Here is a 23,969-nt window from a genome sequence, read left to right as displayed (position 1 = left end):
CTCAGTCTTTCTCATTTCCAGTTCACGTTCAGGCACTTCCCTTCACGCAGTTCATGTAGGCATCACCTCTTGCCACCTTCCATTCTCTTCAGTTGAGACTGACATCTTTTACAGCATTCTGCTCCCCACCCCACCCCACCCCACACACCCCCAACCTCCAGCAGTACTTCCTAATCCTCTTGGTTTCATGTACTTACCTTCTGAACTTCATTGTCACACTTCTCTTTTCTGGTTGCAGCTGCTTGTTGCTGTGGGCTTCTTGAACATTACTGTGAGATTTTTTAAAAAATCAAAATCAGAGGGAGTATGGATAGAGGTGACCAAGAGAAAAACAAATGCTTAGATGTGGAACAACAGTGAGGAGTATTTAAAAGAGAAGCTGTTAGTATTCAAGAGAAGTACATTAAAAGCAAACAGGAATAAGATTCCATATTCACTCGAGAGACAAATATAAAATTGAATCTAAAGGAAGTATCCTTTACAAAACATGAACAAGAAAAGGGTGATTAAATGATATGTAATGAACTTCAGAAAGAGATAAAAATGACAAGAGAGAATTGTAGAAACTTACAGCACAGAAATTAAAGGATATTCCTGACATGCCTGTGCTTGTCCTTTGGTGGACCAATCCTGTTTGGTCTCTCATCCTCACTTTTTGTCCATAACTCTCTGTAAAAGTCACGTCTTCTTACACTTGTCCAACTCCTTTTAAAATTATTTATGGAATTGGTTTTTGCTACCTTTTATGAACTGTTGTTACAGATCTGAACAATTGAGTCAAAACATTACTCTCATCTCCCCTCTGGATACTTTGCCAATTTCTTTGAATCTATGACCTCTTGTTTTTTACTCACTCACCAAAGTGGATTAGTGGTTTTCTTCTATCTACTCTATCAAAACTTTTCAGCATTTGAAACTGTCTTGTGTCACTTCTTAATCCTTTCTGTTCCAAGAAGAGCAGTCCTAGCCTGCTCCAACCTTTCTTCGTAATTAAACTCTCACATCCCTGGGCAAATCCTGGTAAACCTCCTCAGTACCCACTCTGAGGCTTTTACAACTTTCCTGCAATGCAGTGACCAAATTGGTCCACAGTACTCTGGCTGTGGTATAACTAGATATTTATAAAGTTTTAGTATGATTTATTTGCTTTTATGTTTCTACTCAATTGTTTCTAAAACACTGTAACCCATTACTTTGTAATCATCTTATCAACTTATTATGCCATGTTTAAGGATTTGCATATATAGGCACTGAAGCATTCTCTATTTTCATTTACTGTTTTTTAAAATGGTGCAATTTGTGGTGTAATCTTTTCATATTAGTCCTCCAAAAATGTATCACTTCAAATATCTCTGCATCTAAGTTTGTTTGACATGCTTCTGCCTATTGCACAATGCTGTCTGTCTTCCGGGGAAATCTATAATTATTCTCACCACTACTTATTGCATTGCCCAAGGTTAGTATCATTGGAATTATGAAAAGACCATGTTGAAAAATGTAAAAGTATTTTAAAAAATATTTTAAGTATTGCACACTTAGTGGAGACTTAAGCTAGAGAGAGGGCAATGACATAACATGCGGCCCTTTGAAACTGGTCAGCATGGAGCATAGGTTGATAATGAATCCGTACTTTGCCTTAGTTTTTCACTGACGAAGTAGCAAAGGGGAATTCAGTATTGTAAGGATCATTAAGAAGGCTGTTAAAATGGTTAAGATAGCAGGAATACAGTTTATGGTAAAATTGAAAGAACAAAATAAGATTATGAACAAATATTTGAAAGGAGAAGACAGCCGAATCACTATGAACTTATATATGAATAATTATTAGAAAAGTGCCCGAGAACCGGTGGACAGCAAATTCATTTCCTAACTTGAAGGGAATTAGGACTAATCCAGGATACTGCAAATTAGGTGTTTCAATATTGGGAGTTAGCAATATAATAGAACCTTTGCTAAAAGATGAGATGACAAAGATTTAGATATGAAGAATGTATATAAACATGGATTTCAAAAGAATGGTTAACATAGCCTACCTTATTGAATTTCTGTGAAGAAATTGAGCACCAGTAGGTGGAGAGGTTTGAATGATGAGTATTCTTCTACTAAATTAGATGATTAAATTAGAAAACAGGGTTGGAGTTATGGAATGTTGCTTGAAGTGGGAACTTGTAACCTGCAGGATCCACGATGTTGCTTATCTTATGTTTAAATAATTAGGACTGAGAAATTGGTTGTAAGGCATTAAAATTTTCAAGCAACTCCAAATTGCAGATTTGACAAATAATGTGGAAGACTTTCACAATGTGCAGGCATAAGCAGGCCTGTACTGTAAGTGAGTAAAGAACAACTTAATTTGTATGGGGCACGGTATAAGACAGTTTTCTTTGCTAGAAGAAATACAAAATGCACTTATTCCTGAGAAGATAAGAAATCAGATGGAGTTGAGGACTAAAGAGTCCTGGGAACGCATTGCTAAAACTAATAGCACAACTGGGTAAAGTGGAAAGAGTTCAAAATCATAATATTAGGGTTTATTTCTAGAGGAATAGAATATAAAAGCAAGGAGTAATGCTGGAATTTTATAGAAAGTTGGTTACATTTGGAAATACTTTGTTAACTTTTGGCTAACAAAATGAGTTTGGAGAAATTGCAGATGTTCTCAAAGATGTTCAGAGAATTAAGTGCATGTATATCTATCAGGAACAATGGAACAAAATTAATTTTTATTTGGATAGAAGAAAGCTATGGTGTGGTCTTATATGTTATAAATTATAAAATGATTCCACAGGGTAAACATTGGGAATCTTTAATGGAGAAACTTTTGGTAGAGCCCAGAACAAGTGGCATAAGTGTAGAATAATTACTAACCACTCAGCTTCTCAGGGGTCCATTAGAAGTGTATAATCAGTGCTGGCCTTGTCAGTAATGCTCAAGTCCCAAGAATGAATAAAAATAAAGAATGAATGAATGAATGTGGGAGGAGTTTTACACAGTGTTAAGAATGCAGGCATTTCTGCCATATGAAATAATTGAAGTCGATAGCATTGATGTATTAATGGAACTTTTGATGCATGCATGAGGGAGAAGGGATTGTGACTATTTATGGGGCAGGGAGGGAAGAAGTAATTAGAACAGGAGAAGCTCATGGAGCATAGAAACCAGAGAGCTCAGTCATGTCACTATAACCAGAGGGCACATAGATTATCAAATTACTCTGCACATGTCATCTCAGGACAATTGCTTGTTTTGACCATCATAACTTCACCTAACACAAGTCTGTCCATCGTAAGTTGATACAATTTTTATTTTTCCCTGCATTTAAAATTAATATTGTTTCATCATAAAGCTTCAAAGTTGCCTTTTGTTTTGCGTAGAACTATTCTACCAAGAGCATACAATGTGCTTTTGCATGAACTTAAAAATACATCACACTGTAATGTTACTATCCTTCACTGATAGTGTGTGGAGCTGCTACAGATGGGAAACAGATTTCCCATGTTAGCCTCCAGTTTTCTGTAATCCTCTCTTTGACATTGCACAGTGCCCTATTTGAAGCATAAGAACTGGCATAGTTTATCAAATTGCAATTTTGGTTATGTGCCTTCTGCATGTTGGAAAAACTGTAACAACTGCATTGTGTGAAACAACATATGACATGGCATGCTCATGCCACAAAGTGAGCAATAGTATATGATGCTACTTTCGTGCTGAGTTATATTAATACTGAAGGGGGAAAACCTCTCCAGGTGACATTTGACACCACTTGGGGAACTAACAGCACTTCATTTGTACTTTAATATTACTGTTGAAAGTAGTATGAAAGAAGATGAATTGCTGTTCATGTAAGATTTTAATGATGGAACCTTCTTTTGATTTAATCAGTGATTGTTCATATTAATCCCTAATACCTAGCGAATATTCTTTACTCAATTTTCTTCTGACTCTTCACCCTTAGCCTGCTCCTGCTACAGGTATTATTTGTTGGGATGTATATCAGTGTCCAATACCTTCCTGATGTTTCCTGGTGAAGGGCTTTTACCCAAAACATTGATTTTTCTGCTCCTTGGATGCTGCCTGACCTCCTGTGCTTTTCCAGTACCTCACTCCTGACTCTAATCTCCAGCATCTGCAGTCCTCACTTTTGCCTAGTGTCCAATACTTTGCCTAGTGCTATTGTTTGTATATGAGCCTTACTTTTATTGAATTGTGTGACCTTCATGCAAACTGTAGGGTTGTGAGTACACTCATCTTCTCCCCAGTTGATAGCCCGTCACTTCTTTGATCTCAATGTTGAGGGTAGCAGGGACTTAGGAGAAGAGCAGCAAGTTATTCTCCTTTGATGGGAGGGAAGGAAGCTTGTTGTGAACCTCCATTACACTGAACTGCTCTAAAAATACTTCAAACATTTTATTTTTTTTAATTTGCCTTTTTTTTGTAATCTTCCATCTCAACCATTTTGTAAACTGTTGCAATCTACTTTGTAAACTGTAGCCCTATAAATCTGCCACATTCCATAGACTAATTTAAATCTGAAAACAGTCTCAGCCAGTGTTTCTATTCAACAAACTATTATGACAATCTACAAGATTGCCTCTCTGCTTAACTTCTCCTATGCGATCTCTTCATTATACTCCAAGAATGTGCATAGACTATAGTAGATGCCCTTTGATTCAGGGATTTGCCATGTAAACATCCATAATCTGTAATGAACATTTAAAAGTATTTTATGATTCTCGCAACTGAATATCAGCCTTTCAAATCTGAATTATATAGAAATGTTTAGTAAATACTTCAAAATATTAATAATTGAAATGAGAAAATGGCATTGTTCACATAAAAAGTAGTAAAAGATGAAAAAGCACAGTAAATCTGCAGTGTAGTACTGGGTACTGTAGTACCCAGTTAACGAGAAGTGGCTGAGCACAGCAGCAACCAGATGATGTCTTGACCAGCACTATCCTAGCTTGCTCATACCCCACTAATCTGACACATTCTACATATCTGAATGCTATTTTTGTTTGGATGGTTACCAGAGATCCAGCATTACAGAGCCAATGACTAAAATATTACATTTTCTTCATAGTAATGACTAGTACTGAAATTTACATAGATATGATGGAAGATGCTGCTGCCTGCTGTTTTATTTGCAAATAGCAGTCCACAATATGAATCATACAGCACCAAAGCCGGGTAGCATCCTGTATTTAAATCACTGTTAATTCTGCTTCAGGGGATATTGTTTTAAAGTCCTTTTTGCAGAGGAGTTCCTGTTAAGAGTATGTGCAAATATACTTTAATTGTTTAGCAGTCAGCTGGATTCCTTGTAATGAAACCTTGCTATAATCTACTAACTTTTTAAAACTCTAAATTATACAATAACACACAATCTAAAATCCAACAGGGATTTGATTAGGATTGCTGTTTTGAAATCTTTTCAGGGTCAAATCTTTTTCAGTATGAATATAATGGGGCTGACATTCTTTAGTGATTTTAAGTAAGTGTGATTCCAACAGAGATTAAAGCCTAAGGGCCAAAATAGATTTGCCAACTGACCTCATCAGATTGTTGTGTAAAGTGGTAGTTCTGAAAGAGTTAATGTTGGAGATTGTTCTGGGCTCAACCCATTCTGATGATGCCATCCCACTTTTGATAGAGAAATCAAGGAATCTAACTCTAGATCCTGATGGGGTAATATGTGTCATCTCTGGCTACTAATGGACTCAGTAATTATATTTAACCAGCAAATGTAGATTGTGCCTAATGAGGACATAAAGTAGTACATCTTATGATTCAGACAAGTGCTTCTTCTTGCTAAGACTCACTAGTTGTTTATTCTCTACCACTGTTATTAAAGGATCTTCTTTTATGCATAGTATATTGGATGGCATAGTAGTTCAGCGGTCAGTACTGCTACCTTACAGTGCTGAGGACCCAGGTTCAATTTCACCATTAAACAATCGTGTGGAGTTTGTGTACTTTCCCAGTTCTGCATGGGTCCTCCAGGTGCACTGGTTTCCTCACACAATCCAATGATGTGCAGGTTAGGTGGATTAGCCATGAAAGATGCAGGGATAAAATGGAGAGGTGTGGGTCAGGTTAGTTGCCCTTCAATGGGTTGGTGTGGACTCAAAGGGCCTAATGGCCTGCTTCCATGCTGTATGGATTCAATCAGGATTAGGTCTCCTGTGGTCTCCATATTCCAGCCTTTCAGCCAGAAGATCTAGGTTCAATTTCCACCTTCTACAGAGGTGTGTCATAATACATCTGAACAGGTTGATTTATAAATATCTAGAAAGGAAGATTTAGGGTTCTTTTGATTCAGTGGTAGAGTCTGTATATTTGAGGTAGAAGGCAGTATTCTGAATAGGCTGGAGCTGTTTTCCCTGGAACGTTGGAGGCCAAGGGGTGACATTATGGAGGTTTATAAAATCATAAGGTGCATGATTAGGGTAAATAAGCAAGGTCTTTTCCCTGGGTGGGTGGGTAGAGGTGTCCAGAACTAGAGGGCATAGATTTAGGATGGGGGGGTGGGGGAAGATTTAAAAGGGACCTAAGGGACAACTTTTACACGCAGTGGGTGGTGCGCATATGGAATGAGCTGCCAGAGGAAGTTGTCAAGGCTGGTACAGTGACAATATTTAAAAGGCATCTGGATAGGTATATAAATAGGAAGGATTTAGAGGGATATGGGCCAAGTGTTGGCAAATGGGACTAGATTAATTTAGAATTTTTGGTCGGCATGGACGGGTTGGACCAAAAGGTCTGTTTCCATGCTGTACATTTCTATGACTCTAAGCCTTCTGTTCGACTTCTGTATCCCAAAAACAATAATGTATGATATGGTCATCAGCGTTGAGATTGTTGCTTAATTACTTCAAGGGAACAATGTTGACATTAAAAAGTTTCAAAAAAATGATTTTTTTTCATTAAGAAACATTGAGACTTCTTAAAGCAGTAATCAGCTGCTACAGGTGCTTAGAGAGAATGAGTCTGTTGAGCTCATAGAAGGAATGGTATCACAGAAGCAGAATTTCTGGCTAAGATCTTTATCTTAGAGCTGCTAAGAGATGCAGGAAACACAGTTTCATATGAGAAAGGAGTAAAATGACGAGTCGCACTTGGCAGTTAGAGTTCTTAGAAGAGAAGGATCTGCAGGATCAGTCTCAATTCAAAGTTTGACTTGGAAGCAAATATTTTGGAGCTGCAGAATAAAGTTGGAAGATCCCTTCAGGCAAGGGGCCAAAAAGGCAGGTTAGCAAAGATGAAAGGAGAACTTATCATTAACAATGAGCATGGTTGCCATAGCAAGCATGCTTGTGCGTTATAGCTCCTAAAAAAATGTCAAAGACTATTAAGTTAATTTACAACAAAAACTGCAGTATCAGGAATATTGTGAGCAGGTTGATAATGACAAAAGGAAAATTTCAAAGATTTGCAAGGCAGAGTCTATCTGAAGAAGATAGAAGATAGAAGAATTTAAAGACTTTGATAACTTTGGGAGATACAAACTTTTTACCATGGATTTGATCGAAGATTTCTTAAAGCCACAGACACTAGTTTATTTGAAAATCTGGTACAGGGATGTGAATCACATAGTAATTCGATAAAAGCAGCAAAGTGGCCATTTTGCCCATGAAGGAATAGGAAAACTCCATTCTGGCTGAAGGAGGCAGGAAAATTTTGCATTTCTGTCCAAAGGTGTGAAACCACCATTTTGATTGCATGTTGGCTGGAAACCCCCAGTAAGCAGTACAGAGATACAGTATTACCATTTAGCAGAACTTTAAGCAGAAATGTAAAACACTACAGTTTTGCCATACTACGGAGTTTAAGAGCTTATTGGAAGAAAACACCATAGTATTGTTGTAATAGACTTTAAAAATTTGAAGGGACTACGAACCAAGGGAATTAAAACAGCATTAAAATGCTGTAAGATTAAATACTTAAACCCATCAAATTACAAACAGATTAAGGTGCTGCAAATTTATACCTGAATAAAATAAAAATAAATAACCACATTAAGCAAAAGAGGAAGAAATGTTACCTGAAGCATTTAATGTCAGAGATAATCAAAACAGAGCACAGCATTAGAGAACTTAGTGAAAACAGTTCTTAAGATATAGAATTACTTAAAAACTACATACTAAACTCAAACTGAACAAGTAACTGATTTCGAGGAGAAAGTGAGGACTGCAGATGCTGGAGATCAGAGCTGAAAATGTGTTGCTGGAAAAGCGCAGCAGGTCAGGCAGCATCCAAGGAACAGGAGAATCGACGTTTCGGGCATCCTGAAGAAGGGTTGATGCCCGAAACGTTGATTCTCTCGCTCCTTGGATGCTGCCTGACCTGCTGCGCTTTTCCAGCAACACATTTTCAGCAAGTAACTGATTTCAACAGGATTGACTGCAGCTGATGTAAATTGCCAAAATATCAAAGGCAGCACTGAAACTGTTGAAGGTATGTGAGCAGCTTTTGATAATTACTTCAATGAGGGAACAAGTAAAATTCTTGAAATAGGAAGTCATGATAGAGGAGTTCCACATCTGGGGCATCTATAGGTAATTGCATTAATGACTTCTCCGCATAAATGGAAAACAATGTCTATGGAGGCTTGAAATCAAAATTAGTAAGAATTGCTGGCATTATTGATTAAATTTATTACCACTTTTCATAAAAGATTGGCGGCAGGTAGCTCAGTGGTTAGCACTGCTGCCTCACAGCTCCAGGGACCTGGGTTCAATTCCCGCCTTGGGTGACTGTCTGTGTGGAGTTGGCACATTCTCCCCGTGTCTGCGAGGTTTTCCTCTGGGTGCTCTGGTTTCCTCCCACAATCCAAAGATGTGCAGGTCAGGTGAATTGGCCATGCTAAATTGCCCATAGTGTTAGGTGCATTAGTCAGGGTTACATATGGGGAATGGGTTACTCTTCAGAGGGTTGGTGTGGACTTATTGGGCTGAAGGGCCTGTTTCCATACTGTAGGGAATCTAATCATAATCTAATCTAAATTATTCAGATTGTGCAGGAAGCATAAATAGGAAGATTCACAGGCAACTCCTGAGAGGAGGAGGTCACCATTGGCACAGGGGACCAACAGAGCCTATCTGCTTTTTACTGCAAACACTCTGCAGACAGAGGTGATAAGCCAAAACAAAGTTCAGACAATTCAGCAGATACTAACCACCATCACTTTGGAACAAAAAACCTTAGGAACATTAATAGTGCCCAGTTATGACAAAAGAATGCTATATCTGTAAAACGTCAGGTTCCTTCCAGAAGAAATACAGAAGTAGAGTGCAGTTTTAGAGCAGCAAAAGAGGCAGTGGTTACTCACTCAAAGGTGCTCAATATGGTAAACAGGAATACAAGTGACATTCCAAAGAAAGATTAGTGATTTGTCCAATTCTAACTTGATAGAACATAAGTAAGTCAAGAGCCATGTCATCAGTTTTCGCTGATACAGGAACAAGCATCGCCGTCCTGTCAGATCAGATATCATGGCCAAAGAAACAGGTTGCAGCTTACACAGATGAAATTATATAGTCCAATGGAATATCTCCTAAGAGATAAATGTGTGCTATATGCAACATTGTGGAAAAGTTGAAAATGTGTGCATAGTTAACAATCAACACTTCATATTTTTGAGCCTGTATGCATGTCTTGACCTCAACTCCTTGTGACAGCAGAAGGAATTCTAATAATTCAAAGAGAATGACTGGTTCCTAAACCATTGTGGAGAAACAGGTAACATAGTAAATTCAGCTTATTAAATAAATGTGAAAGAAAACTTACCAGCAGTAACTATGAAAATGAAATTTCAAATTGTCCTGAAAACCAACTAATTCAATTTAATATCTTTAATGCCAATCAGTGCTCTTAAGGCAAAAATAAAACTCTGGGACTCTAAACTTGAAGCATGATATTACTTGTGAAAGAGAAGGCAAAAATTTCTGTTGTAATCTATCACTTGTGTGCCAAGTCATAGGAATTCTGTTACTGAATAAGTACTGAACTGAGGTAATATGCTTTGCTTCTTGGACCTTGTCACGCAGGTTTACATTTATTGATTTGCTATGCATGTGACCCGCAGCGAGTATTTTCATATTTTGTTGAGTGAAGAGTTTTAAGTCTGAGAGGCTTACTGAGAATTTAGAATCTAGAATGTGGTGCAGGAAAAGCACAGCAGGTCAGGCAACATCCGAGGAGTAGGAAAATTGACATTTCAGGCATAAGCTCTTCTTCAGGAATCTCGACTCTGATCTGCAGTCCTCACTTTCTCCTTTTAGAATTTAGAATCTGTCTACTTTGTTCTTTCACCACCACTTCATGTTTGTGCAAAACTTGATTTTAAGGAGGATGTATTTGTCACAGAGTTTTATTTCAACATATTTTTACTTGTTTGTCAATCTCTGTTGATATTTCAATACAAATTGAAATCAATGTTGTTGGGATCATCGGGGGGGCTAATTAGAGGTACTTTGACAGTGTGGAGGAGCTTAAGTACCATGCACTGTTAAACAACAAGATTCCTGGAGCAGACTAGATTAATAATTGTAAATAAATTTTCAGTTTCCTCACACTGTCAAGTGCAGTAACCCCTCCCTGTCAGATCTGTGTTTCATGAAGTCATTCTATAATATTGCTATTGCTTGTCAGTGTTGTGCAGTTAGACTCAATTTATGCCACGGGTGGATTTCAAAGTCATGTAAATTGCTTTTGAGTTGCAGGTTCCAATTTTCTTTCGACTGACCATATCTTGCACAGTTGCTGCAGAGGGTCCCAAATGGCCATTGAAAGAGAAATTGTACTGCTGGTCTGCCCTGCACAGCCTGATTGAGAGTTAAGACAGGAAAAAAAGGATGGAATCTTATCTAATAGTGGTGCATATATTATCAGCAGTGTGCCTTCGTGGTGGTGATAACCACTTAGTTGGATTGTTCTTGGTACCTATATAGGCAACCTTGTCCTTATTTGCTGTCATACTAATTAGTGGAGGATGCATTTCCTAAAAGCATCATGAAATATCTATATGTTTGGATGGTACCAACTCCTTCTCTCGAATATGGGACATGATTTTCTCCTGAGAAGTAGTGGAGAAGGTGTTAGAGGAGTAAATAATTGGATGGATTAGCACCAGAGAGATATCAGCTACCCCAGCAATTAAATTCTGATATACTGGGTGCATGGTCAACTGCCTTGACTGGCCAGTAAGTATGGCCTTAAATAGTCAATTAATGACCACTTAAAAAATCTGCCACCACTATCATGATTACCCACCCTTGCTGACAGATGAGGAAAATGGCTGCCTTCTCAACTGGAAAACAGGCCTTCTGGCTGGGTGTGGGGGACTAGGCTCCGTTTGTCCCAATCTGTGAATTGCAGGCATGGATGAGATTGAAGATAGGGTGCAGGAGCATGGTTGCTGAAAGACTCTGGAGTTGCCACTGAGCTCCCTGTATCTCCAACTTTCCTGCAGATCTCAGGGACTGTCACTCACAATGGTTGGCCACTTCAGGCAGGGTGGAATTCTCGGTTATAGGACCTGTTATGTTTCCATTTAAGGCTTAATTGCCAAATCGGAACATGCTTTCATTGGTGGGGCAGAAGGATCTATTAAAGGCACCCAGTTCAACACTGAACAAAGAAAGGAAAATCCCACCCATAATGTCAGGCAGTGGTCACTTATTATTCATTTAACGATGAGGGCTGCCAGGATCCCCTACACTGAAGCATCCTGGCCAAGCCATTTTTTGGTTCTTGCTTAATGCATCCAGTGAGCTGCTCATTCATAATTATAACTTATCCATCTTTGAACCAGGATGTTGCAACTAATATATAAAAAATACCAATGATCAATAGTAGAGGTGTTACAGTTTTATATTGCAAGGACATAACTATGAATGGCTTACTATAGCCTTGGCCCACTCAAATTTGAGCTTGGGTGAAAGATAATTTTAAATAGAGTCATAGAGACACAGAGATGTACAGTATGGAAACAGACCCTTAGGTCCAACCCGGAGAAAGTGAGGACTGCAGATGTTGGAGATCAGAGCTGAAAAATGTGTCACTGGGAAAGCACAGCAGGTCAGGCAGCATCGAAGGAGCAGGAGAATCGACGTTTCAGGCATAAGCCCTTCCCCGTCCATGCCGACCAGATATCCTAACCTAATCTAGTCCCATTTGCCAGCACTTGGACCATATCCCTCTAAACCCTTCCTAGTCATGCACCCATCCAAATGCCTTTTGAATGTTGTAATTGTACTAGACTCCACCACCTCCTATGGCAGCTCATTCCATACACACACCACTATCTACGTGAAAAGTTGTCCCTTAGGTCCTTTTTTAAATCTTTCCCCTCTCACCCTAAGCCTATGTCCTCTAGTTCTGGACTCCCCCACCCCCAGGGAAAAGACTGTGTGTATTTATCCTATCCATGCCCCTCATGATCTTATAAACTTCTATAGGATCATTCCTCAACTTCTGACGCTCCAGGGAAAACAGCCCAGCCTATTCAGCCTCTCCCTATAGCTCAAATCCTCCAACAATGGCAACATCCTTGTAAATCTTTTCTGAACCCTTTCAATTTCACAACATCCTTCCGATAGGAAGGAGACCAGAATTGCACACAATATTCCAACAGTGTCCTAACCATTGTCATGTACAGCCACAATATTACCTCTCAACTCCTGTACTCAATGCTCTGACCAATAAAGGAAAGCATACCTAACGCCGCCTTCACTATCCTATCTACCTGTGACTCCACTTTCAGGGGACTATGAACCTGCATTTCAAGGTCTCTTTGTTCAGAAACACTCCCCAGGAACCTACCACTAAATGTATAAGTCCTGCCCTGATTTGACTTTCCAAAATGCAGGACCTCACATTTATCTATATTAATCTATAGATTATCTATATCCATCTGTCACTCCTCAGCCTAATGGCCCATTTGATCAAGATCCCGTTGTACTCTAAGATAACCTTCTTTGGGGTACACTACACCTCCAATTTTGGTGTCATCTGCAAACGTACTAACTATACCTCCCATGTTCACCTCCAAATCATTTATGTAAATGACAAAAAGCAATGGACCCATCACCAATCTTGTGGCACTCCACTTGTCACAGGCCTCCAGTCTGAAAAGCAAACCTTCAGCATCATCCTCTGTCTTCTACTTTCAAGCCAGTTCTCTATCCAAATCGCTAGTTCTCTCTATATAGCTGCACAATGATCAAAGCTACATCTGGGGAAATAATGTTAGTGATTTGTTGCTTCGTTCTTATTATTTAAAGTCTGTCAATTTGGTGAGAGAGGTCACATGTTTGCTGTGATAGGGGAAGTGACAGCATTGATCCTGTTCTGAAGAAGGGTCACTGGACCCAAAACATTAATTCTGCTTTCTCTCCACAGATGCTACCAGACCTGCTGAGTTTTTCCAGCAATTTCTGATTTTGTTTCTGATTTCCAGCATCTGCATTTTTTTTTGTTTAGCACTAATTCTGTTTTTCAAACTGCCTGTGGTACAAAGTGCAATGAGACAACAATGCCCACATTGCATGAAAAGAAAAAAAATAAATCCAGCAATGTGCACCAGCCAACTTATTTCCACCCATCCCTGCCAGCAATAGGAGCTTTCAGAATGTTCTACAGCAATGATTAATGGGACGAATCAAATAGTCAGAGCGTAACCCATCTGCCCTAAGTTGAGACACTCCCAAATTTTTATTCCTGGTAAAACCACTGCTATGTAGCTTTATTGTGTACTTGACACATTGATTAGCCATTAGTGGGGCACCATTATAAATCTTTGAAGCAAATCACCTGGTATTATCTTTGCATTAGATTGACGACAAAAGGATGAGGCACAACATTGGATGGCACAACAGAACTTAGCTATTAATCCTTCATATTCCTGTTCAAGTTGGACGCTAGAGGATTTTATAGCACTGTGTGAAGAGGAATAGATATTTTCCTGATGTCCTGGTTATTGCTCCTTCCTCAATCCCAAAAACCAAATTAATTGGTCACTTGATATTTTTTGTAGGAGCTTGCTATGTATAAAATAACACATGCTTGCAGAAAAGAAATAATGACTGCATTCCTATGTAATTTGTTGTTGGATAAATAATTATAAATATAACTTGGAGATGTAGGGTGTTGTGAAAACTGTTCAAATATATTTAATTTTAGCACTATAGGAGAGTGAAAAATAATTACAAAAGTAGAGGTGACTAAACATTTTTGTTCACTTCCTTTCTGTAAACTCACTGATTTTTAAAATGCTGTCCAGTTTGCTCAAGAAGTGTTTACTAAGCCATTTTTTTTCACGAGGGAAAGGGACCATGTCATTTCTGTTACAGTGACGTTATATGTATTGTGATGTAGTTCAATCAAACTTTTAAATATTGGTACTTTTGTAAGTACACCAAAGAGCTTGTGAGGAGTGGTAATTTAGCTCCTCTCTAGCTCCTCTCAGTCGATTGCAGCAAATAGTTTTATTCTCTTAAGTCTACAGCTATCACACTTCAATTTAAATGGAATACTAGTTCTAATTAAGGATCCACTTACAAGGTTTTCTTGAGTGAAAGAAAGAGAAATTCTATTACTTGCTAATCGTGAAAATCATAATAAATATGAGCATCATATATACATACACAAACACAGGTGAATAGCTTTAAGAACACAGGCTGTCTACTGCAGACAAGAAGAGCAAAGGTTATGCAGTTTAAAAGTCCTTTGAGCATTTGAGGTCTTGATTTTTAACCCAAGATTGCAATTGTTTAATTGTTGACTCATATCCTCAGTAGTGACAAAATTTATTGATAGGAGGGTTTGAGGAAAAAAATGTTTGTGGGTATCTGGAATTCACTGCCTAAAAGGATGGTAGAGGCAGGAGTCCTCAAGATACTTAAAAGCTATTTAGATGAACACTTGAAACATCATAACATACAAGACTACAGACCAGGTGCTGGAAAATGAGATTAGAACAGGTGAGAGTTTGACCAGCATGGACAAGATGGCCCAAAAGGACCTGTTTCCATGCTGTAAAAACTCTATGACCTATGTTCAGAAATTTGCATTTGCATTATGTTTAAAACATCTACTGCAGAATGGTTGTCCATGGTCAGAATATTGTGATTAATGTAAAATTTTGTCAGGAGCAATGTCATAGCATTTGCTTAATCGGTGATATGATCATACTCTCTGGGAAAAGCTTTTCAAGTGCAAGGGTGAAAAGCTGTCATCAATGGGATAAACATGTCCAGAGCAGATTTAACACAGTCACATCATTTTACTTGACATCCTTCAAAGGATTCAAAAAGTCTGCTCAAGTTGCTAAAATAGAAGATTGTTTCTCTGAAGTCATAGTTCTTTCTAGCTCTTAATTTGGAAAAAAATGACTTCTCCAAAGTCTGGTGTTGTAAGAACACTATTTATTGTAAATCTCAGCTATATTGCCAGTAAGGTCCCAGGTTTCATCCCTGTAATGGCTTATTAGTTCTAATTTCACCACCTCGAGATGTGAATTTTAGAAATGTTTGAAGTCCTGTTATTCTGTCTGTGGAACATTCATGTGAACATATAAGGGCTTCATGTTTGATCCTAGGCTTTTGCTGACTATACAATTCTTAGCGAAATGACAATGAACTCAACAATCTCAAGATTAAGAAAAGACTTGAGGTTTCCAGCTCAAGGAGTATAAAAATCAACAGGAGTTACTCATTGCAATTGCTCTACAACATGCTGGTGGCTGTGGGCGACATCTACAAAAATCTATTCTGGGAAGCATGCAATGAGGTCATTGACTACTGTTTCTGAAATGTGACAATATTGCATAAATCATGCTTGATTAAGTTTTTATTGAATAATACTCTTAATTTCACAAATTATTAGCTTTGTACTCATTATATGATGTGTTTTGTTTTCATATATGTGATTAGAACAAATATATTTAACATCTGAAATTAGGGTGTATGTGTGTAGTGAACTTTAGCAGGCTGCTTCCTTTGCTTCAGCAGAGAGGAAGTATGATGGTTATTGCCACACATGTGGTGACGAGCATGAGTGCACAGTTTGAATGATTGTGTGCATCTGATGCTGGCTTGTGGGAAAGCTATAACATGTACTTGTGAATGCATTCCTTATCACATTCCATGAAAGAATTTAACATGATATTGACTGGGAACTGTAATATGGATTTTTGTAGGTTAAAAGATAATTAATGATGACTTATTTTACATAAATGAAAACATTGCTGTTTGTAACCAATAATACTAAAGCTTTGAGGTCTGTGATCATTAGTATTGGAACTTCGTTCTAAGGACTCTGAACATACAATAGTCTGCATTATTTTTCATTTCTACTGTAATGGTACAAGGAGCTGTTATTGGTTATTATTGTTTTAATCCTGACTTACTAATGATATTTTATAACTTTTTAACTTTTCTAGTCTGAAATTGTGAATGTAATTGAATACGATTGGAGCATTTCATAACTGATTACAGTGCTCCAAAGGTGTATAGATTTACCACAATGGAAATATTTTAAGTTGTATATATACATTAAATAAGGGTGTTTGATATAGATTTATACATTTTAAAAAACTTTTTTTTATTAAAGAATAAAATTGCGGAGAAGGGAGGCATCAATCAAAAAGACGCCATGCTGTCTGCGACGCCCCTGTATGGCAACCTTCACAGCTGGATGAGTACTGATCGGGTCCGTATGTGTGGAATTAATGAAGATGGGTAAGATGAGTTACATTTTTGTATGACTCTAAGTAAAACTACGTTTGGCCTGAATTTTGCATTGTAATGATCGTGAATCTGACCACATTTGCTATTATTACTTTGTGGAATTGATAATACTTTTAGTGTCCATATATGTGTGGTTAAATAAAGAAATGCAGATATTACTCTGTGATTCCATGTGTATCCACATGGTGTGCAGTTGAAGTCCGTGTAAATGGAAATCAATCAAAAATCACTGAATTTGTGTGATGTTTTGCTTCTTACACTATTATTATTCTCAATACAAAAGCCTTAAGTAGATTCACTTGGGCTCAGGTGTAAGTTGTTCATTAACAGGTGGCACGGTAGCTCAGTGGTTAGCACTGCTGCCTCACAGCACCAGGGACCCGGGTTCAATTCCTGCCTCGGGCAACTGTCTGTGTGGAGTTTGCACATTCTCCCTGTGTCTGCATAGGTTTCCTCCAGGTGCTCTGGTTTCCTCCCACATTCCAAAGATGTGCAAGTTAGGTGAATTGGCCATGCTAAATTGCTTGTGGAACTAGGTGCATTAGTCAGGTGTAGATGTAGGGGAATTGGACTGGGTGGGTTGCTCTTCGGACGGTGGGTGTGGACTTGTTGGGCTGAAGGGCCTGTTTCCATGCTGTAGTGAATCTAATCTAATCTAAAAACTGCACATAATTCTGGCTAAGCAACCTTCTGATCCTGAAAAATTAATTTTATTTATGGATTGCAAATCTTTACATTGGATGCTAAAAATTTAATAAAATTTTAATTTTTTTAATTGAAAAGTTTGATATTTCAGCACGTACATAAATTCCATGTTTTTGTGTTATCCACCAACACCTTTGCAAGTCAGTTAGGAATGGGCAAGAAAAGCTGACCTAGTTAACAACATGCATCCTACAAATGAGTAGAGAAAATAATCCATTCCTTATAAAAAGCACCAATCTTCATATTGCATATACCTTCCTGGTTTGCTACCTAAAGAATTCTTCTGTGGTTCCTGTTTGAGAAGCTCACCGTTATTTGATGTCAGAAATCCTTGTGGCTTGTGCCAGCTGAAATGAGGCCTGGGAGAAGTGAAATCTATGCCACAGAATATGATAGATCTTAATGGGAAATTGACTTCAAGGTCAGCGATGTGCGGCATTACTTTGCCGGTGATTGCTAAGCTCTGGCCATTAAGACACGGACTCATCTGCGGCAAGTCCTTGTTATCAAAGAAGGGTGTAGTTATCGTTATTAACACAAAGTTCCCACAATAATTGCTTTAACTGCAACTCCTACGCAGACATACAATTGATTTTGTTTACTTGCATAAAATAGAAGAGTGTTAACTAAATTTCATGCTTAGACATCTTAGTTTATAGTGTAGGATTACATGATTAGCTTTCTCTTCAAACCTGAATTAATAACATAAGTAAAAATCGTTTTATTTAGTTGTTTGTTGGAATGAAACAACAACTGCTTGTGAATGTAGAGCAAAGCTTTAGATAAGAATCTGTAGAAATTTGGCTTTGTTTCTTTGCATTCAGCTGATTTGCATGCTGACTATCATATATTGAGGAATTCCTCTTCAGCGCAGATGAATTGTGCAAAAGGTTCAGGCAAAGTGCTAAGATGATAAGAAATTCTAACTTGACAAGCATAATTTATTTCAATCTCATTAAGAGTTGATAGAATCTCTAAGAGATTTACATTTTGCTTGAGAACATATCTACAAGACTTTGATTGTAATCACCTAGCATGTAATTTGTGAAGCTAGTTTGGCACAGTCTAGTTTAGATATATCCTGAAATTACTTTGTGCTACTGGTGGACAACTGCTGGTGGATTTTTTGCCATTATTTGATCTGTGAAGGAAATTACGATTGTAGTGTTAAATAAATTAAACATATAAAAATGAAACACGATTATACTTTTAGTGCAAACAGTTTACCATATGCTTTCATATGTGATATGTTTTGTTCCATTTGTGCCAAAATTGTTTCCGCAAATGAGTAGGATCTGCCCAGTCTCTAAGCTACATTGATCCAGACATGAGTTGTAGGGACTACGTATCACCATCGTGCAGACTAATATATGTACCATGTAGTTTCTATACTATTGTTATATTTTTAATCACCAACATCTTTACTTCTGTCAGTTTTTGATGAATAAGTGCATTGTTAACGCATTTGGTTATTTGATTCTTCTTATAATTTTCAACATTTCTCAACTTCATTGCTGAACTTTCAAAATAATAGAATATTGCCTTTATCTCACCAGAAATATCACTCCAGATAGATGTCCCATTTGTCACCAAATGTTAACACCCATTCAGTCCACCATACCAACTTTCTAACTATCCCAGTTGGCTGAGGAATATTTGAATTATGGGACCATTGTCCAAATTGTCAACTCTCTGATCAGATTCAAGCAGTGATGGCTCAAATCAATGAACATATCTGAGATAACAAGCTTCAGTGTTTGTTACTGATCACCTGGCTGTTAAGTGCATTTTCTGAGAGGAAATAGTTCTCCAATAGTATATACAGGAGAACCTTAATTATCCGAATACCAATTATCCGAAAATCAGATTTTCCGAAGGTGATCTCGAGATCCCAACAGAAACATTACATCAAAGACGTGTGTCCAACACTGATCATGTCTTTTGTTTACAGTGATTAAAAGTGCTGCTGAGAACTGTCCTGGACTGATGGGAGTGCAGGCACCGTCTCTAAATGACTGACCTCCCACCCTCTCTCTCTTTTCCCACACTCTCCCTGGAGTTCTCCTCAGGCGTATACCCTAAACCCCCCTTCCCAGATATTCTCTCTAACATTGTCCTGTACAGGGCAAAGGTGGAACCTGTCAAAACGTTGCAGTAAAAAGTTGTGTGTGTGTCACGCGCGCTATTTGGAGACTCACCTCCCCCCCCACCCCCACCACAAACAGCAGTAGCAGCGGCAGCCTTGTTATTGATGTCTAGTCCAGCTGCCCTGGAGCGGGGTTGCATAGGGGGTGGCGGGGTTTGGGGGGTGGGGGGTGGCAGTGTTGGGGGCAGGCTGGGGCTCGCGCCCACTGTGCTGCTGCTCGTATCCTGAACGGGCAGCAGACTTAATAGAAAACTCCAAGCCCCAGAGGAAAGGTGTTGAATAGATTAACCGAATAATCAATTATCCGAACGAAATAGTGCCCACCCATCTCATTAGGATAATTGTCATTTCTCTGTATTACTGTTGCTTTCATGAATATTTATTTCTTGAAGATTTACACCATGAAATAAAAACAATTTGAATAATAGTACCACCAGTATTTTTCAGCTTGATGAGGTATGATATGCCAAATGTGGATGTTGTTAGTATTTAACACAAAAGTATGGGATTCATTGACCCTGGGCATTAACTACTCCATGTGTCAGGATGTAGAATGTTCAACTCAAATATATTTTGAAGTGGTTATCTGGAACAGGAGGCATGTTTTTTTCTAAGTGTTTATCTTTTAGTCCAAATCGGAGGATAACACGTTTGTGTTTTGCTTCTAGTTGTCTTGAAAGAATAGGGCCTCAAACATTAGCTAACATTATTTGCACTAGTTGAATATAAAAAGCAAAGTTGTCATTGTCCTAGCGGACCATAGGCTGTTCTTTCATTAAAGAGAGACAACTGGTGGTGATTTAAACTGAAAATCGCCATGCTTCAGGTGAGGAAAGAGGTTGAGAAGGAAAGTTTTTCAAGGTAATCTCAGCCAGTGTGGAAATTGAACATGTTGCTTTGGTGTTACACTTTGGTGTTAAATCAGTTCAGTTACTGCATGTATGACCTTGTTCCTTGAAATCCAACTTTCGTTTCTCAACTCTCAGATCCTATCCCCTGTTGTTTCTCTGATCTCTCTGTTACTTCTCATTTTCTTTCAAAAAGTTATTACTTTGTTACTGTCTTATGGTCTTGCTATTGCTTGCCTCAAATCTTTTCTTCCTGCAGAAAAGAAAGAACTGAGAGTATGACCCACTTCAAGTGCAGAAGTCACAGAAAATGTGACATATGATGGTCTTTGCTGAAGGTCAGTTAGGTGAACCCCTGAAGAAATTTCCTTAGTAAAGTGGAAACAAGATGTTGGCCTGACCCCTAACGTTATTTTAAAGGCATAGTGTTTTAGATGTTTTTTTTCCCTCGCAGAATAATTGCATGTCATCTCCTGTTTATATGAAAAGATTGAACTTTTTTTGCAATAATATGGAATATCTTATAAGTATTCAAACACTGTAGGAAAGATGAAACCAAATGCTTAACATCCAATTGGAGTGGAAACGTGCTGGTGAAATCCTAAGATAAGATAATTTCAAAACCACTGCAAATTGCTGTGTGTATACCTGGGTTTCTCTGTGTGCGCAGCTTAAGATTCACTCGGAGAAGTAGTCATAATTGTGTCAGACCTTTGTTTTAAAAGTAGTCAACAGTTATGAAATGTAATAGTCAATTTAAGATGGTATGTCTCGAACAAGATAGAAAACTCGATTAACTTTGAATTTGTTTCACAGCAGGAAAGTCTCTGTAAGTGATGGTGAAACACAGAAAAGCATAAAGCGGTTTGGGATCAGGGATGACAATCACATGACCCACAACTTGGGTGTGGTAAGCTCACACGATCTCATTCTCATTTCATTTTCTTTGTAAAGTCCTCATAATAACAATGCTATCATAGTCAAATCTGAATTAATAATTTAAATTATAAGTTAATAATTTAGTTCTCACTAATTGAGAATTCCAAAAGACAAGCGTTCACTTTTGAAAAGGGAAAGACACAAAAAAAGACCTGTGTGGTAATGTTTTAATGCAGATGGTGGTGCGTGTATGGAATGAGCTTCCAGGGGGAGGCTGGTACAATTACAGCTACTAGGTCAGATTTAGATTGTCTGGTTGGCACAGACAAGTTGGACTGTAGGGTCTGTTTCTGTGCTGTCTGACTCTGATTTTTGCTAATAGGCAACATGTGATCAGCATTTTAGAAGTTAAATTCTAGAAATTACTGAATGATGGTATCATACAAATACCTGTTTGGCTAATATCATATTTCTCTCTCTCTGCTATTTTAATGGCGGAGGTAACTTATTTATTTAATAGTTTAATGCCTCTTAAAATGAGAAAAATTAATAGAATGCATTAAGATGTAGTTTCAAAGTTTATGCTATTTTCTCTTGAGAGATACACATTTCTATGAACATTAAATATATATTCAGGCTCCATTATTACTCCCACTACTTGAAGTATGCAAGATGTTGTAAAGTGAACAGCTACACATGATACAGAGAAATCTTGATTATCGGCATTCGATTATCTGAATATCGGATTATCCGGCAAGATTGCAAGGTTCCAATGCTTGTTATCCAGCATTTGATTAACCGAATGAAATATACCCCGCCCGTGTCCTTTGGATAATCGAGGTTCCTCTGTATTTAGCAAAAAAGTTTGAAAAATTGCATTCGACAATAACATTGTAGTAAGAATTTTGAATTACTATTTCAGTGCAATAAGATCAAAGAGCACAAATGAAGTTAACTACTCATACTTAGAATAAAGTTCTATGTATTTTTTGATGCATTTTTCAATTTGTCAAACTTTACCTCACCACAATAAAAATGTCAGGTACGTACCAAGTAGTTTCCCGATATTTAGAACATCTGACGTTTTTTAGTGTGTTTCATTTTTAAACTTAACTACTCAAATCTTCATGTGGCTTTGATTCCATGAAGAGCTATTTTTCTACAAAACAACTTGACTTGTTAATTACCAGGTAAGGCCTTGTTGGAAACTAACTTACAAAGCAGTACAGAGAATTCTTCAGCAGGGATTGATTAAGGAAGTTCAATTATTTAGTCACTAAATCAGTGATACAAAATGCTGAAGATGAGTAGGATATTCCTAACCGACTCCTGCATGACTAACCCTGATTCATCATTTAGTGTTTTCCTAACACTGATCTGACTCCTCTGGCCACTCCTTCCATTGCCTTCCACTGTGAAGAAAGTGGAACGGCAATGCCTGAGGATAGTGCTGTATGTATGGACTTTCAAGAAACAGTTAATAAAGTGCTATGCAATCCATTTGTTGGTAAAATTGAAGATCTTGGGACTAAAGCAACATTGACAGATGAACAAAACTCGTTGGCAAGTTTAAAAAGATAGCAACAGACTTTAGGAGTAATTGGCAGACTGCTCAAATTTAGACACATAGCGGATGTAACTTAATGCAGAGAAGTGTCAGGAGATACATTTTGGTAGGAAGAATGGAATGGGAACAGAGAGGCCTGGGAATATCCATGCACACATTTTAAAGGTGACCAGGTAAGTTCAGATGACTCTTAACACTTAAATCTTAACTGTTAAAAAGGCATTAGAATGAAAGGGTAAGGAAGTTGTCTAAATTTTTCTACAGTGCTGGTTAAGCCCAGCTGGAATATTTTGCAAGTTCTCAATACTGAGTTTCAGGAAGAACGTGAAGACTTGGAGAGGGTTCAAAGTAAGTTTATTAAAATGTTACCAGGGATGAGAAATTTGGTTACGTGGAGAGACTAGAGAAGCCAGAGTGTTCTCTTTAGAACAGGTAAAGCTAAGGGAAGCATTAATGGAGACGTTGAAAATTATGAAGAGTTTGATTAGAGTAAATAACAATAAGCTTTCCAATGACAGAACAATCTGTAACAAAAGGACACATATTTATGGCAATGACAAAAGAACAAGAGAAGCTATGTAGGTATTATCTTTTGTACAATAAGTGATAATAAACAGAAATACACTGCCTGAAAGGATGATAGAAACATATTTGATAATTTTCTGTATTATAAATACTTATAGGAAAATTAGCTCCAGAAGTAGCAGAGCAATGGGATAGATATTTTGAGTTACCACAGATGTAATTATGACCTTTGTAGACCATACTGGGTCAGGTGAAAGCTTTTCTGTTCTAAAGGACATGATTGATTCAGTTTGATTTTTGTGATGATCCAACGGTTTCATGTCACTTTCTTTTGCAGATTTCAATTTTTTTTAAATTCCAGATTTATTTATTTGTCTTTTGAATAGCACAAATGTTCTTGGTGAGATTTGAACTTAAGCTTTTCTGAATCTTCAGTCAATTCCTCTGGATAATCACTGTTCAGGTTCTTAGTTTGAAATTCAGTTTCCTGTCTCAGTCTGTGAAATGAAGTTTGCAAGTTCTGTGTTGTACTTACCCTGTCAGATTTC

The 23,969-nt window shown here is 37.8% G+C and overlaps 1 protein-coding gene across 10 annotated transcripts in view; it reads left to right on the top strand.

Moving 5' to 3' along the window:
• Nucleotides 1-23,969, top strand: part of bcor (BCL6 corepressor) — a 327,180-nt gene that overhangs the window by 245,354 nt on the left and 57,857 nt on the right. For 8 of the 10 annotated variants that reach the window (XM_072585136.1, XM_072585128.1, XM_072585134.1 and 5 more), the window contains 2 exons: nucleotides 16,615-16,742; nucleotides 21,267-21,360. In XM_072585136.1, the coding sequence (XP_072441237.1) occupies nucleotides 16,615-16,742; nucleotides 21,267-21,360 (222 nt within the window). The remainder of the gene's footprint in view (nucleotides 1-16,614; nucleotides 16,743-21,266; nucleotides 21,361-23,969) is intronic. The other 2 variants (XM_072585138.1, XM_072585129.1) reach the window with 1 other exon arrangement.

Source organism: Chiloscyllium punctatum, chromosome 15 (genome assembly GCF_047496795.1).
Source record: "Chiloscyllium punctatum isolate Juve2018m chromosome 15, sChiPun1.3, whole genome shotgun sequence".
NCBI classification, from domain to species: Eukaryota; Metazoa; Chordata; class Chondrichthyes; order Orectolobiformes; family Hemiscylliidae; genus Chiloscyllium; species Chiloscyllium punctatum.
This window is presented reverse-complemented; position numbering and strand designations above follow the sequence as displayed.